This window comes from Erpetoichthys calabaricus, chromosome 9 (assembly GCF_900747795.2).
Source record: "Erpetoichthys calabaricus chromosome 9, fErpCal1.3, whole genome shotgun sequence".
NCBI classification, from domain to species: Eukaryota; Metazoa; Chordata; class Cladistia; order Polypteriformes; family Polypteridae; genus Erpetoichthys; species Erpetoichthys calabaricus.
The window spans coordinates 141,619,295-141,633,047 of NC_041402.2; the positions used below are offsets into that span (position 1 = coordinate 141,619,295).

General features: G+C 37.3%; 1 protein-coding gene across 2 annotated transcripts; it reads right to left on the bottom strand.

Annotated features, from left to right (window-relative positions):
* Positions 1 to 4,864: 4,864 nt before the first annotated feature.
* Positions 4,865 to 9,681, bottom strand: btg4 (B-cell translocation gene 4). Of its 2 annotated transcripts, XM_051932273.1 has the most exons (6): positions 9,604 to 9,681; positions 7,601 to 7,662; positions 7,304 to 7,529; positions 6,374 to 6,511; positions 5,326 to 5,545; positions 4,865 to 5,142 (listed from the first exon to the last, which is right to left on the bottom strand). In XM_051932273.1, the coding sequence occupies exons 3-6, from the start codon at positions 7,474 to 7,476 to the stop codon at positions 4,954 to 4,956; spliced, it is 720 nt and encodes a 239-aa protein (XP_051788233.1). In that variant the 5' UTR covers positions 7,477 to 7,529; positions 7,601 to 7,662; positions 9,604 to 9,681; the 3' UTR covers positions 4,865 to 4,953. The 2 variants fall into 2 exon arrangements, with proteins under 2 accessions (XP_051788233.1, XP_028664810.1); XM_028808977.2 differs by lacking the exon at positions 7,601 to 7,662 and having other exon boundaries at positions 9,604 to 9,635.
* Positions 9,682 to 13,753: the final 4,072 nt, after the last annotated feature.

Sequence of the window (13,753 nt, forward strand, 5' to 3'; positions counted from 1 at the left end):
TTATTACCACTTTTATCCCATTACAGAGTCAGTTCATAAATAGCTTCATGCGTGATTTATAAGCACAATAACGTAACAAATCAAATGTGAGTTTTAATTGTTCAACTTGTAGTGTCACAATATTGTTAAGAGTAGACAAATGAATGTGTGGTGAATCGTCTGTATGGACCCTAGGAAGGAACAAAGGCTTTGCATTCATTCTGTGATTACGTTGAACACATGCAATGATGTGCTTTTAAGCATCCATCTATTTTCTAACCAGTTTCGCACAGTTCATTGTCAAGAGGGAAACGTTGCATGCAACATGCACTGTTATGCATACAGGACACTGCTCAATGACGGAAAAAACAACTCTAGCAAGTAAAAATTGAGGCAAGATTCTAAACCAAGTGGCTGTTTGGCTTGCCTGTACTGGCAATGAAGTGAGCTGCTCCAATTGTTAATACCAAAATAAAAATTTAGTGCTTCAATTCTCAAAGCATTCAAATTGTCAGTTAACAGGAAGGGTAAACCAAAATATCATTGCTAAATATGGATTTGCAATTGCTAACTTTGTCATTAGTTTGACTTCAAAAACCAAACAAATGTCCATTGATATACTGTAATCTCTAAATTGTGAAAAACGTCATATTTGAAAAGTACATTTTTCAAGTGTAATGCAGTCCACTAGTTAAAACGGCAAGTTCAGCTAATATTCAGTTTTCTGGAGTTGTACACAAGCTAAATCAATAAAGTCTTAACAGTTATACCAGATACTTTGAGAGCAGCTCAACAAAACAAGTCTTTTACAGGAGTGCTGAAGTAATGGATTGATTAAATGCAGGGAATGAGAGCTCGAATATACATTAAAAAAAGGGTGGGGAAGATTTGTAAAATATTCTAGGATTTTGACATTTGAAAATTGAATCAATGCAATCCTTCTGTTACTCTTTAGTTTTTAAAACCAGCTAATGATGTAAATACCTTACAATAAGAAATGTTACTAATCTAACAAGACGTTTTTTATCAACGATCTTATTAGTGATAAAAAAATAGATTTTATTGCAGTAAGTGAAACGTGGCTTAGCTCAGATGGCGCAGCTGTTTTAATCGAATCTGCGCCTCCGGATTACAGTTTTACTCGTGCTGATCGCCAAGGAAAGAGGGGTGGAGGACTAGCAAACATTTACTCAAGCAGGTTAAAATGTAAAAATATCAGTTTTGGTAAATTCAAGTCTTTTGAGTATCTCGCCATTATTATTCAGGGAGATTCTCACGTTTTAGTATTATCCGTGTATAGACCTCCAAAATTCAACGCGTCTTTCTTTGAGGAATTCTCTGACTTGATGTCAATCTTAATTACGAACTATGACACACTCTTAATAGTCGGCGACTTTAATTTTCATATAGATAATCAATGTGACCAGAAAGTAAAAGAATTTATGAACCTCCTGGACTCTTTTGATTTGAGACAGCTCGTTAATCAGCCTACACATAAAGCAGGTCATACGTTAGACTTAGTAATTACTAAAGGACTAAAAGTTGATATAAAGCAGGTCATTGATACGGGTCTATCAGACCATTTTCTTCTACTATTTAATATAGAAATAATGATAGAAAACACTCATGAGAAGCATATTGTTAAAAAACGCTTCTTTGACTCATCAGCAGCTTTAAAACTTTCAAACATTCTAACCAATCAGTCCGTTTATAGTGCCAACTATAATAGCGAGGAGAATGTAAATAGTAAGGTGGAAAGATTTAATACTAAAGTGAGGGCTGCTGTTGACTTAGTTGCACCTGAAAAGACAGTTAAAAAATCTTCTAGCATTGTTATACCATGGAAGACCCAAAGAGTGTCTGATTTAAAGAGAACATGCCGTAGAGCTGAGCGTAAATGGAGGAAAACTAAACTAACTATTGACTATGAAATATTAAAAGTTAAAATAACAGAATACAATAACACAGTCCGTCTTGAGAGGCGCTGCTATTTCTCTAAGATTATAAATAACAATGCTAGTAATCCCAGAGTCTTATTCTCAACAATTGATCGTCTGTTAAACCCAGGTAACTCAAAGGAATGCCTCCTAAGTACTTCCAGTAAAACCTGTGAGGCTATCGCTGTATTTTTCAATCAAAAAATTAATGATATTAGAAATAACATAGTATATCTCCCCAACACTAAGGATCCTCCTAAACCCCAGTACCCCATAATAAACAAATTAAAGTCTTTCACTAGGATAGATTTACCTGATTTACATAAAATAATTTCTCAAATGAAACCCTCCACCTGTGCCCTTGACCCAATACCAACAAATTTTTTCAAATAAGTATCGGGCGTGCTTAGTGATAATGTTCTTGACATAGTAAACTCGTCATTAGATACGGGGGTCTTCCCAGACTGTCTTAAGACTGCAGTAGTTAAACCCCTACTTAAGAAAAATAATCTCGATCCCTCTGCTCTTGAAAATTATAGACCCATCTCTAACCTGCCTTTCTTAAGTAAAATTCTAGAGAAGGCAGTCATTATACAGTTAAATGAGCACCTCAATAAACATGCTATTCTTGATAAATTTCAGTCAGGTTTTAGAACAAATCACAGCACAGAAACTGCACTCGTTAAAGTAGTAAATGACTTGCGGGTAAATGCAGACAGAGGCCATTTATCTGTTCTCATCCTCTTAGATCTGAGTGCCGCATTTGACACCATTGATCATAATATTCTTAAGAATCGCCTTAGTCAATGGGTGGGCCTCTCTGGCAGTGTCTTAAATTGGTTTGAATCCTACCTGGCAAGGAGAAAATTCTTTGTTAGTTGTGGTAATTATAACTCAAAGACACATGATATTCTATATGGTGTTCCACAAGGCTCTATCCTGGGTCCACTGCTCTTCTCAATCTACATGCTTCCATTAGGTCAGATTATCTCAGGGCACAATGTGAGCTACCACAGCTATGCTGATGACACACAGCTGTATTTATCAATAGCACCTGATGACCCCAAATCTCTTGATTCGCTAACACAATGTCTAACTTGTATCTCAGAATGGATGAATAGTAACTTTCTCAAATTAAATAAAGAAAAAACCGAAATCTTAGTGATTGGCAATAATGGATACAATGAGGCTATTAGAAATAAACTGGATGCATTAGGATTAAAAGTCAAATCGGAGGTAAAAAGCTTAGGGGTAACCGTTGATTGTAATCTGAATTTTAAATCGCATATTAATCAGATCACTAGGACAGCATTTTTTCACCTAAGAAACATAGCAAAAGTTAGACCTCTTATATCATCGAAAGATGCAGAGAAATTAGTTCATACGTTTGTTTTCAGTCGGCTAGATTACTGTAACGCACTCCTCTCAGGACTACCCAAAAAAGACATAAATCGTTTGCAACTAGTGCAGAATGCAGCTGCTAGAATCCTTACCAGGAAAAGAAAATCCGAACACATTTCTCCAGTTTTGATGTCACTACACTGGTTACCTGTGTCATTCAGAATTGACTTTAAAATTCTGCTTATGGTTTATAAAGCTTTAAATAATCTCGCCCCGGCTTATATATCGGAATGTCTGACACCTTATATTCCAAATCGTAACCTCAGATCCTCAACTGAGTGTCTCCTTAGAATTCCAAGAGCAAAACTTAAAAGAAGTGGTGAGGCGGCCTTCTGCTGTTATGCACCTAAAATCTGGAATAGCCTGCCAGTAGGAATTCGCCAGGCTAATACAGTGGAGCACTTTAAAAAACTACTGAAAACACATTTTAACATGGCCTTCTCATAACTTCACTGTAATTTAATCCTGATACTCTGTATATCTAATTCATTATAATAACTATTCATTCAAAATCTGTACTAACCCCTACTCTCTCTTCTGTTTCCTTTTCCGGTGTTCTGTTGGTGGTGGCGTGTGCCACCACCATCTACCCAAAGCACCATGATGTTCCAACAATGATGGATGGATTAAAAGCCAGAAGTCTGTATGACCATCAGCATCAAGTGACTCCGTGAAAAACCCAAACTACAAAGAGGACTATTTCATTTATGTTAGGTAGAATGCCCAAAGGGGACTGGGCGGTCTCGTGGCCTGGAACCCCTACAGATTTTTTTTTTCTCCAGCCTTCTGGAGTTTTTTTTTTTGTTTTTTCTGTCCACCCTGGCCATCGGACCTTACTCCTTTCTATGTTAATGTTGTCTTATTTTAATTTCTTATTTTGTCTTTTATTTTTCTTCTCTCCATTATGTAAAGCACTTTGAGCTACTTTTTGTATGAAAATGTGCTATATAAATAAATGTTGCTGTTGTTGTTGTAATCTAACAGATTTACAGAATTTGTTCAAGTCAAAATACCCAGAATCATCTTAGAATACAGTACAGATATAAAAATGAATTTTTATGTTTAGAAATAGTATTTCAGTTACTGGGGAGAAATTGTCTGAGCACAAATTTGGAAAGTGCACGTGGCAAGATAAATTAGTTGATATTCTTTATAAACCCTATGCTGAAATTCCCTCAAGATTCTAAGATTTCCCAATTACCGCTGCAGTAAAACCAAGACGTAATTTAGATGTCAAGATGCATTACACCAAAAGAGTTGCACTTTGCCATGAGAACACCCACATCTTAGAGTTGGTGATAGGGTATTGGGTATGGGTATTGACCATATATTGAATTTACTCGAAGATGAGGTAGACTGCAAGTTGTCCGTTTTATCAAATAAATACTTGCTAACAAGTCAAAAAATAGACAACTTAAAAAATTATATTTTATTTTCAGAATAGCTTGTTTTCAAATAGATAAATCTTGGATGCTTTAAAAGGAAAACTTAAAAAGACACACATAAAAATCCATAAGTACACTTTTTTCAGCCCCCCCAAAATAAAATTTAAGAGCATAAGATAAAAAGTCATTAAGAGCTCTAAAATTTAAAAAAAAAACAACAACAAAAAAAAAAACGCAAGTTCATATCCCTGCTAGCACCGCTTCTTACTGACCCAGTGATAGCGATCAACACGGGGCCCTGAAAATGCAGCAGAAGGCTTGTAAGTCCTGTATGGAAGGTAGCAACTGTTAACCGCTGGCTGGTGATGGTATGTTTCAGGGTAAGCCTTTCTTTTATAATGGCTCCAGGAGGGCACAGATTGCACAGCAAGGTCAGCAAACTGAAAAGAAATAGAATACAAATTATTACCCAGGCAATAGACTATGGTAATATGGGTATTACCACACCCATATAGGTTTGAGGCATCTTTGGTTATGGAGAACTTGCAACAAAAATATGTAAAACACCATGCACTGGGCATAGAAAGGTACTAATGTGTATATATAAAAAGGTTACACCTCACCTGGTAAACACTATTTGGATTACTGACAGTTGGGATGCTGTTCACCTCCTGACTACTGGTACTACTGCTACTGACGCTGCCCTCATCATCCGAGGATGTTCCAGAGTAATAATCAGATGTAGCTTTCTCCACAGCAATAGCAATGCGTTTGGAGATTTCACGGTCTTCATCCTTTCCCTCAAGCAGAGCCACACTCATGGGTCGGTTCTTTTCTCCATAACTAAATTGATGGGAGGGGGAAGATAGGAGAATTGGACTACAGAAAGGAGGAAATTTCACTTGAAACATGGCACAAAGGGGACAGGGCTGACATTTTTAAACACAAAAAATATTAAAATGTTGTAGTTTTTAATATAAAAAAAGAAAATGGAGCTGAACAAATTAAAATTTCATCCTTACCAAGATAGAGAATTATTAAAACAGGTCTATACATTGTGACCACATTTAACTGCCATAAATATATGCACAGAAACACCCCACAACATGTAAAGAAAAGCCAATCTCATTTATTACTTCAAGAGATTCAGCTACCTGTAACTTGCTACTTCAACTACACTCAAGCCACAAACTCCATTTAAAAAAAAAAACAAAAAAAAAAAAAAAACACACACACCTTTCCTCTTCAGATTAATACTGCTGTAATATTGCATGTTAAGCACACACTTTACACTTGCTGTTACATCCTTGTGTCAACACTCCAAACTGTTTAATTCTGTAACTTCCAAATAGGCATTTATACAATCCCACCTACAAACACCACATCTGCACAATTTAAAATATTCTCATCAATTTAAACCACTTTAATCTGTGGACAGATTACCCTGATAATTTACATACTTCTGAAATAATTACACACTTTCCTTGCTGCACTCTATACTGTAGTCTTGAAATCCATGCATTCAGAGTTGCATTGAAAGTGACATGTGGGGATTAATGGAAATGCAATAGCTGTGCAGGTATCCCAAAGTGATGCGCAAGACCTGTTAAGAATTTTAACCTTTCCTCACAAATAATTTTCACTTTAAGATTCAAAAATGTATCCCCTTACCGACAGCATACTTCATGAGGGTCAACCCACACTGTGATCTCCCTTGGCAGTCCCAGGGCTTCATAGTCCACCCTACTTTCCAAGCATGCACGCTCCAACAAAGGGTCTCTAACTTGTTGCTTATTCATTCTTATACATCTGCAAGGTAAAAATCATGTGTCAGCTATTTTTTTGTATGCCAAGTTAATATCTTTGAGCAGCAGGGTACCACATTAAGACACGGGACTGCTTAAATAAGTTTTTAGAAAATCCAACACACTCAGATGGACACCAGGTAACAACCTAATTTTTTTTAATCAATGTCCCAATGAAGCATTTCAAGTAGAGATGAGAGTTTTAAAGACTAACACTACACCAGTTCCACTTGGCAGCACACCACACCTTTAAACACTAAAGATAATTGTCTTTATAAATTAGTTTTGAATACATCTGAATACCATTTAAGAAAGCCTTACAGTAAACTACCTCAAAAGATGGTTGTTGTACCTTGTTTATTAGAAGTCCCAAGACAAAAGTAAACCACACACACAAACTAGCATGTTTAAGAACCTTCGCATGAGAAAAGCCAAAGAGAATTCCCAAGTTTTACTATTCTACCAGTTGATAGATTTTTACAGCAGTTATGACGTAGGTGTGAACAAATTTAAATTTTGCCCCTTTAAGTGCTTTAAGCTAACATTAGTTGGGGGGGGGGGGGGGGGGGGGGGGGGGGGGGGGGGGGGGGGGGGGGGGGGGGGAAGATAGAAACAACAAAACATGCAGCTTGTTGTTCCAGGGAGATAGGTTTGAAGACCTTAAATAACAGGACACCAGACAGCCAAAGGAGATGATTAGGTCTATGGCACAATCAAAAATGGTAGTGTTTAGGAACAGGGGAGGGGGGGGGGGTTGGGGGGTGGTGGGAATAAAATTCAAATTACATTCCCCTACCTGTATGCCTGTCCTCTGTTAGGGGATTCTGGGTACCAGTGACTCTTGTACTTTTCAAACAAGAGTGCCGTTAGTTGAACAGCGAATCTCTCCAGGTCTTTCCGTCCCAGCTGGTCATGCTTTTTGGCAAGTCGTGTGAAGAAAAAGACAGTGGCAGCTATTTCTTCTTTCATTATTTTTTTTATGTTATTTCTTCTTTTGGAACTCAGATCTCCAGCATAGCCCTCTGTGGACATACACACAGTTACCTCTCACAGAATCATTACCTTCATGCCATTACTTCACTCCAATACTCACCTCCTCAACAGGACAAATGAGGATTTAAGGAAGTTGTATCCTACACGAATGTTTTCGTCAGTCTTTTAAAAAAGCCGATGATGGGCATGAAGTAGTAAATGGAGATTTTCATGTTAAAAAACACATAGCAATGCGAATTAAACTACACTAAAACATATCAAAAGAAGCATTTACAGCCATCCAAGACTTGGCATTTTGGCTGCAACAAAACTCATGCACTAGACCAGAGGTATAGAACTTTAACCCGAGTGGTTATCATGACAGCAGAGGCATAAACCTAACAATGGTTTTCTTTAAGTATCTCGTGAAAGAAAATTACAAGAGACGGAAAAATGAAAGAACATGAAAAGAAAACTACTGAGAAAGAGAGAGAGAGATTAGTTAAACGACGAGTTAAAACATATCATTGCCAGTGTAAATGCTTTGTATAAACTTTAGCAAAGCTTACAAAAATAATCTTAAAGTGCAGCATGAACATATGACCATTTTGAAAGACAAGTATGAATGGTCACTTAACCCAGTCACCTGACATATGGTAGCAGACAAGGGAGAAGTCAAAAAGAAAACCAAGAAAAATCGATGAAGTTAATCTTGCCTTAACATCTTTCAAAACAAGTTTGGAAATTCACATTTATTGCAACGATTCAATAAACGGCGTAAAGAAAGTAGCTACGTTATTTAAAATAATATTTATATATATATATATATATATATATATATATATATATATATATATATATACACACACACACACACTTTGTTTATATGCGACATAGGATAAATCTTATAGCTTTCAGTCCAGCTGGAAAAGTTTAGTGCTACCGATCGACACTGTGCTGACTGGCTACTGTATACATTCACACCATTTTGACATTTTCTCGGATTATTGAGGTTATCCAGTGTCCAGTCACTTCCTTCTCATTACCAGTACACTGAAATATAACCACTTTAAAAGAACCGTCACGCGAATGAAGTCTTGCTAACCAAAATGCGTTTTCTCTTCCTTGCAGCGGTTACAGGAATACGTTCAATGTATGCTCCAACAGCGAGCGCGCTGGGAAGAACCTTGTTCACGGTTTCCAGTATCCAATACTGCGATGGCACCATATACACGCCCATGGTATCGATTCCCCGTTCAAAACACCCCGAAAATAGACCTATTCTCGTTTCACATTCCACATTTTTATTTTGACATTTCAAGCACCGCCGCACGTCACTCGACAAGCTTGGCTGTTAATTCCTCCCCCCATTTGTTATTCGTGTCTTTGCTCGTCAATCATCTCAACAGGTTGTTTCGCAGGTTGTGAGATGGGGAGGTCATGCCATGGAAAGTGTTTAATATTAATTCCATCAAAAGGAAGGCTCTCAATGATGCCTCAATAGCATTGTCTTGCCTGGAACAGCAACAAATGCTACGTTAAAGAGAGGGCAGTACATTTGGCACGGGATTAGCACTTGGATGAACTCGGCTAACTTTACTACAAAAAGTTCAAACATGTCCGCGACGGACCCATAGTTTAACGCACACGCTTAGTACAATTACTTAAGTCATTCATAGGTGTAAATGACATTCGATAGTCACAATTAGCCAATGTGAGAGCAGACGAGGACTGACGTCGCGGTTTATCCAGTATCGTCGACAAGTAGCCACCTGCTGCTAAAATTACCCATACTTTTGATAGACCCGCTCCAATGTTCGATGCGACCCGACCATTATACTCGACATATCAAAAGTGCGATTGCTCCCAAATTTAAGAGTAACTGCTGGGTGCAAAGAAAGCACACAGTTTCTGAATGCCACATTTTTCTTTCTGTGTACACTGAGTTGCCGACTATAAGGCAGTAACTGCGCGCGCGCAGCTCAGTCACTTTTTTTTTTTTAAGCGGGAAGCTTTCGGCGCGTTTTTTTTTTTTGCTACTGAAAGAAGCTTACAACACTATCTGAAGAAAACAAAATAATCTAAATTTCACAACAAAGGAGGGGGAAATAACTACATCAATACCTGCAATTCAGAAGCCCCGTACTACCTTCGCACCCACTTAAACGTACTTTTTCAATGGTTGTGCTTTATAGAAGCAAGAATATGGTGCACCTGAGGAGTTATGACGTCATCGCTATCCGACCGAGAAGCAGGGAGTGGTCCTACCGGTAGTAGTCGAGCGTCAGCGGCCTTAGTACGCAATCGGTTTGAACTGAAATCTTCCTCCACATATTGAGTAGGCCTATGTGGCATGGATCAGATCGTCAGCCCGTTGTAAAAGGTGTTCATAGCTTCTTTGGGGAGTTAATACAACTGGGTGCAAACTGGTAAGTGATGACATAACGGCGAGGACAGACCGAAAATACAGTAGCTGCAGCATACCCTATGTAATTAAATCTTGACGTGTTTAACTTTGTATCAAAACATGAAATCGGACTTCGTCGTGAACGGCTCATGCGTTTGTTAAAGCAGTATTATGAAATGCCACAGCCAGGCGGTTCGATTTTGCATTCTGACATGCTGTACCCGAAATGGCAAGACAGTCCCACATTTAGGTCTATTTGTTTATATACATGATAACCATTATACAGTTTATGGTCACATTTACCACTCAGTTTTTTATGCTTATAGTAATGATTTAAACCATGTTTTGTAAGAGATGAATAACGCTCTTTGTCATATGACAGTTATCAGTTTGGAAGAGACAGGGAAATAACGTTGTTGGCTAAGAAATACAAGATACAGCTACTGTTTATAAATCGTGTTAAAAAAATCATAGCTTCACAGATCCAGCATCCTGTGTTTGAATACTGCATCCCGGCGTTTTGTGTGTGTTTGTGTGTGTGGGATTTGCACATTGCTGCCCTGTCTGTTTAGGTTTTTCTCCCACATCCCTAAAGATGTGCATGTTGGGTTGATTGGTAATTTCAAATTGGCCCCAAGATGAGTGTGGGTGTGGGTATGTGAGAGTTCAGGGTTGGCTGCTGGCTGTTGCCTAGTGCTACCAGGACAGACTTCGGCCCACCATGACTATTAACTGGATTAAGTGGATCTGAGAACTTTATGCTATGTTGAATTAAAAAGTTTGATTTTGGTTTCTATAAATTTATCTAAAAATCTGAAAATTTTTAAAATTTTAATTAGAAACATAACATTCCATACAGTCAAGTCAAATTTAACAAATCAAAGCAAAATTCCACCCCCACCTAAGAGAAGGAGAGAGGAGCCAGCAACCTATAAAAGGAGCAAGAAAAGAAGGGTATCCCTTTCCCCCAAAGTAGAAGCTTATTCTAAAATGTTATTGATTAGATCCTGCCATATTTTTTAAAAAGTTTTGAACAGATCCTCTAAGTGAGAATTTGATTTTTTCCAATTTCAGGTAGTAAAGAACATCGGTTACCCACTGACTTAAGAGTGGAGAGGTGGGATTCTTCCAGCAAGATAAGTCTACGTGCTAGTAGTGTAGTAAAGGAAATTACAGTTTGTTTGGTGTAGCGGTTTTAGTATTATCATGTTAACACAATGAAATAAAATTTTTACTTGCATGTCCAATGCATGTATATAGCTAAGTTGGATGGGTGCATACTTAAATATGACTTGCATAATGATTGTTTATTTGATTAATTTAGCAAAAAAAAGTGAGTGTGGTATGTACAAACATTTTGGCACTCTGCCAGTCGTTGCTAGTTAAACGTCTTTTGCAGAAATCACAGTTTTCAGACCTTTCCAGTGCCAAGTAGAGTCATTTTGTACTGTTCTGATCTTGTTGTAAAAACTTTTACAATTCCTTTATGCACAAGTCTTTTGACTTAAAAAAATGTTTTGCCCTTCTTGGTAACACTCTACAAAGATGTTCAACAATAGTTAAGGACTAAATGCTAGGTACTTACCATTCCTAATTTTTATAAGTAGTTAATTTTGTTTTTTGGTGTACTGTATGTTTCAGAATTTTGTCTTTATGAAATGTCCAATCTCTTATAGATGCTGCTTATTTTTGTACGAACAAGGCTGTACTGTAGACTATGGGACCACAACTGTGGTGTCAGCTAAACCTTTTTGTAACTTCTTTGCAGTATTATGTGTGATTTCTGCTTTGCACATTTTTTTATTTATCTTTTATTGATTTTAATTAGAAGCAGATAACATTCCATACAATCGAGTCAAACTTAACAAAGCAAAATTCAACCCCCACCCAAGAGAAAGACCAGAGAGCCTCTCTGGGAGTACACCAAACAAAGCTGTTAATGGGTTCAGACCGATTGAATGCCTATCAGTCAGTATTGTTGTCACAAAGATTTTTGTCCAAAATGTTGTTAATTTGGTGCATACCTAGAACACGTGGTCCAGTGAGGCTGGAGCTAGATCACAACATTCACAGGCTGAATCTTGCCCTGGCAACATTTTGGACAATTGTAAACAAGATAAATGCGCTTGAAAAAAAAATTTAAAGTTGAATGCTTTCACGTTGTATATTTTTCGTTTTTTTTTATCATATTATTATTATTATTATTTTACAGGAAAATAAGATTATGGAAGATTTGCATGTTGAATCTCGTTGCACCATACAATAACAATGAAGGAATTCAATTCAATAGAAGAAAGCACATATTTACAGATGATGACGACTGGCTTCTAAGTCGATTTTGATTTCCAAATGCTATCTTCTTGGAGCTCTTGATAAAGTTATTAAGATGAAATGCAGTAAAGTATGTATATTACATTATACAGATACATTTTTAACTTTCTTTAAATAATGTATACTATTAATAATGTATGGGCACGGTGGTTCCCCCATCAAGGGATTGGTCCTGCCTCGTGTTGTATGCATGCTGGGACTGGATGGATAGATGGATGGGATAATCAAACATGTACTATGAAGATATTTCAGTGTTTCTTAAAAGTTTTGAAGAATCTGCATTTTAAGCTTACAGACGGTCTGACATATATTAAAGATCTTATTGTGTGGCGATTGGTTACGTAGAGAAAGAAAAGAATGGACAGGAATTGGGGTTGGTAAGTTTGAAAGAGACAGTACTTCTGCATTAAATTATTTCATTAAGGGTCGCACACGTACCAGCAAGCATCTTGCAGAAGGCAGGAACAATCTCTGGCTGGGGCACACATGTTTAATAAATACTTTAATTCATTTCATCATGAAAATATCAAGTATACATCTTAGTATTGAAATTGTTCAGAGAGCTGTAATATCATGAATGTAATGTATTCTGTGTTCTGTTGGTGTAAGAGAAAGCCTGTTTAAGAAGCACATATTGATTCACACACATAGAGCACATAGAAGAACACAAACAATACACAGCATTTAACGTGCTTCTTTAGTTATGATGGGATCTGAGAAACTCAAGTAACTTTAACATTGATTTTAAGATTAAGTTTACAACGTTCTGCTTTAGTGACAAAATAAACTAGGAGATTAAAGTGGACATTTCAACCTTTTTTTCCCCCTCTGTGTCCCTATTTTTTTCTTTTCCCTGTACCCTAATACGCTTCCATATGACACTCAGATGGTGAGCTACGACTCACCTTTTCATGGCAACTTTGATATCTGACCACTTCTTTTTTTTATTTTGGGCATTGTACGACTATCTGAACTTGAACTTTCGTGTGCCTCCATCACTCTGTATCACTTTATCAATTTCCTTTTATTGTTTATACCACTGCTTAGGCCAACAAATAGTACGTTTTTCCTTGCTGCCACTTCACATTCGCTGAAATGCGTTTTTTCACATGCTTTTGCCATTGTCTTTTAACCAAACACTAAATGGGGAAGGTGATATTTATAATGATTTGCATATTAAAATGTGCAAAATTATGGGAAGAGTTAGGGTGGGGCAGCAGGCACATGCATGTGCGTTACTTTTCACTCTGACCAAGATTTATGGAGCTGAAGTGCATGGAAGTTGGCTTATGCACGGTTTTGTGCATCTGAATTGCCACCCAGTAATAAACCAGAAATTTAGGTAGTGCTAGGCCCCCTTCTGCTTTAGATCTTTGTAGTATCGCCCTTGTGATGCGTATGTTTCGAGTTCCAAATAAATGTGGCCATGATTGAATCTAATTTCGTAATGTATATGGGGATGCACTTAAATAGGAAGAGAATCTTGGGAAGGATGGTCATCTTAACAATGTTGATTCTCCCTCCTAATGTGAGATG

Bases quoted from the DNA above. Each gene is read 5' to 3' on its own strand.
- btg4 (XM_051932273.1), bottom strand. From the start codon at position 7,476: ATGAAAGAAGAAATAGCTGCCACTGTCTTTTTCTTCACACGACTTGCC. The intron at 5,546-6,373 runs GTAAGGGGATAC...CCATCAATTTAG, and splicing joins CCTCATGAAGTATGCTGTCG to TTATGGAGAAAAGAACCGAC. The intron at 5,143-5,325 runs GTGAGGTGTAAC...ATTTCTTTTCAG, and splicing joins ATCCAAATAGTGTTTACCAG to TTTGCTGACCTTGCTGTGCA.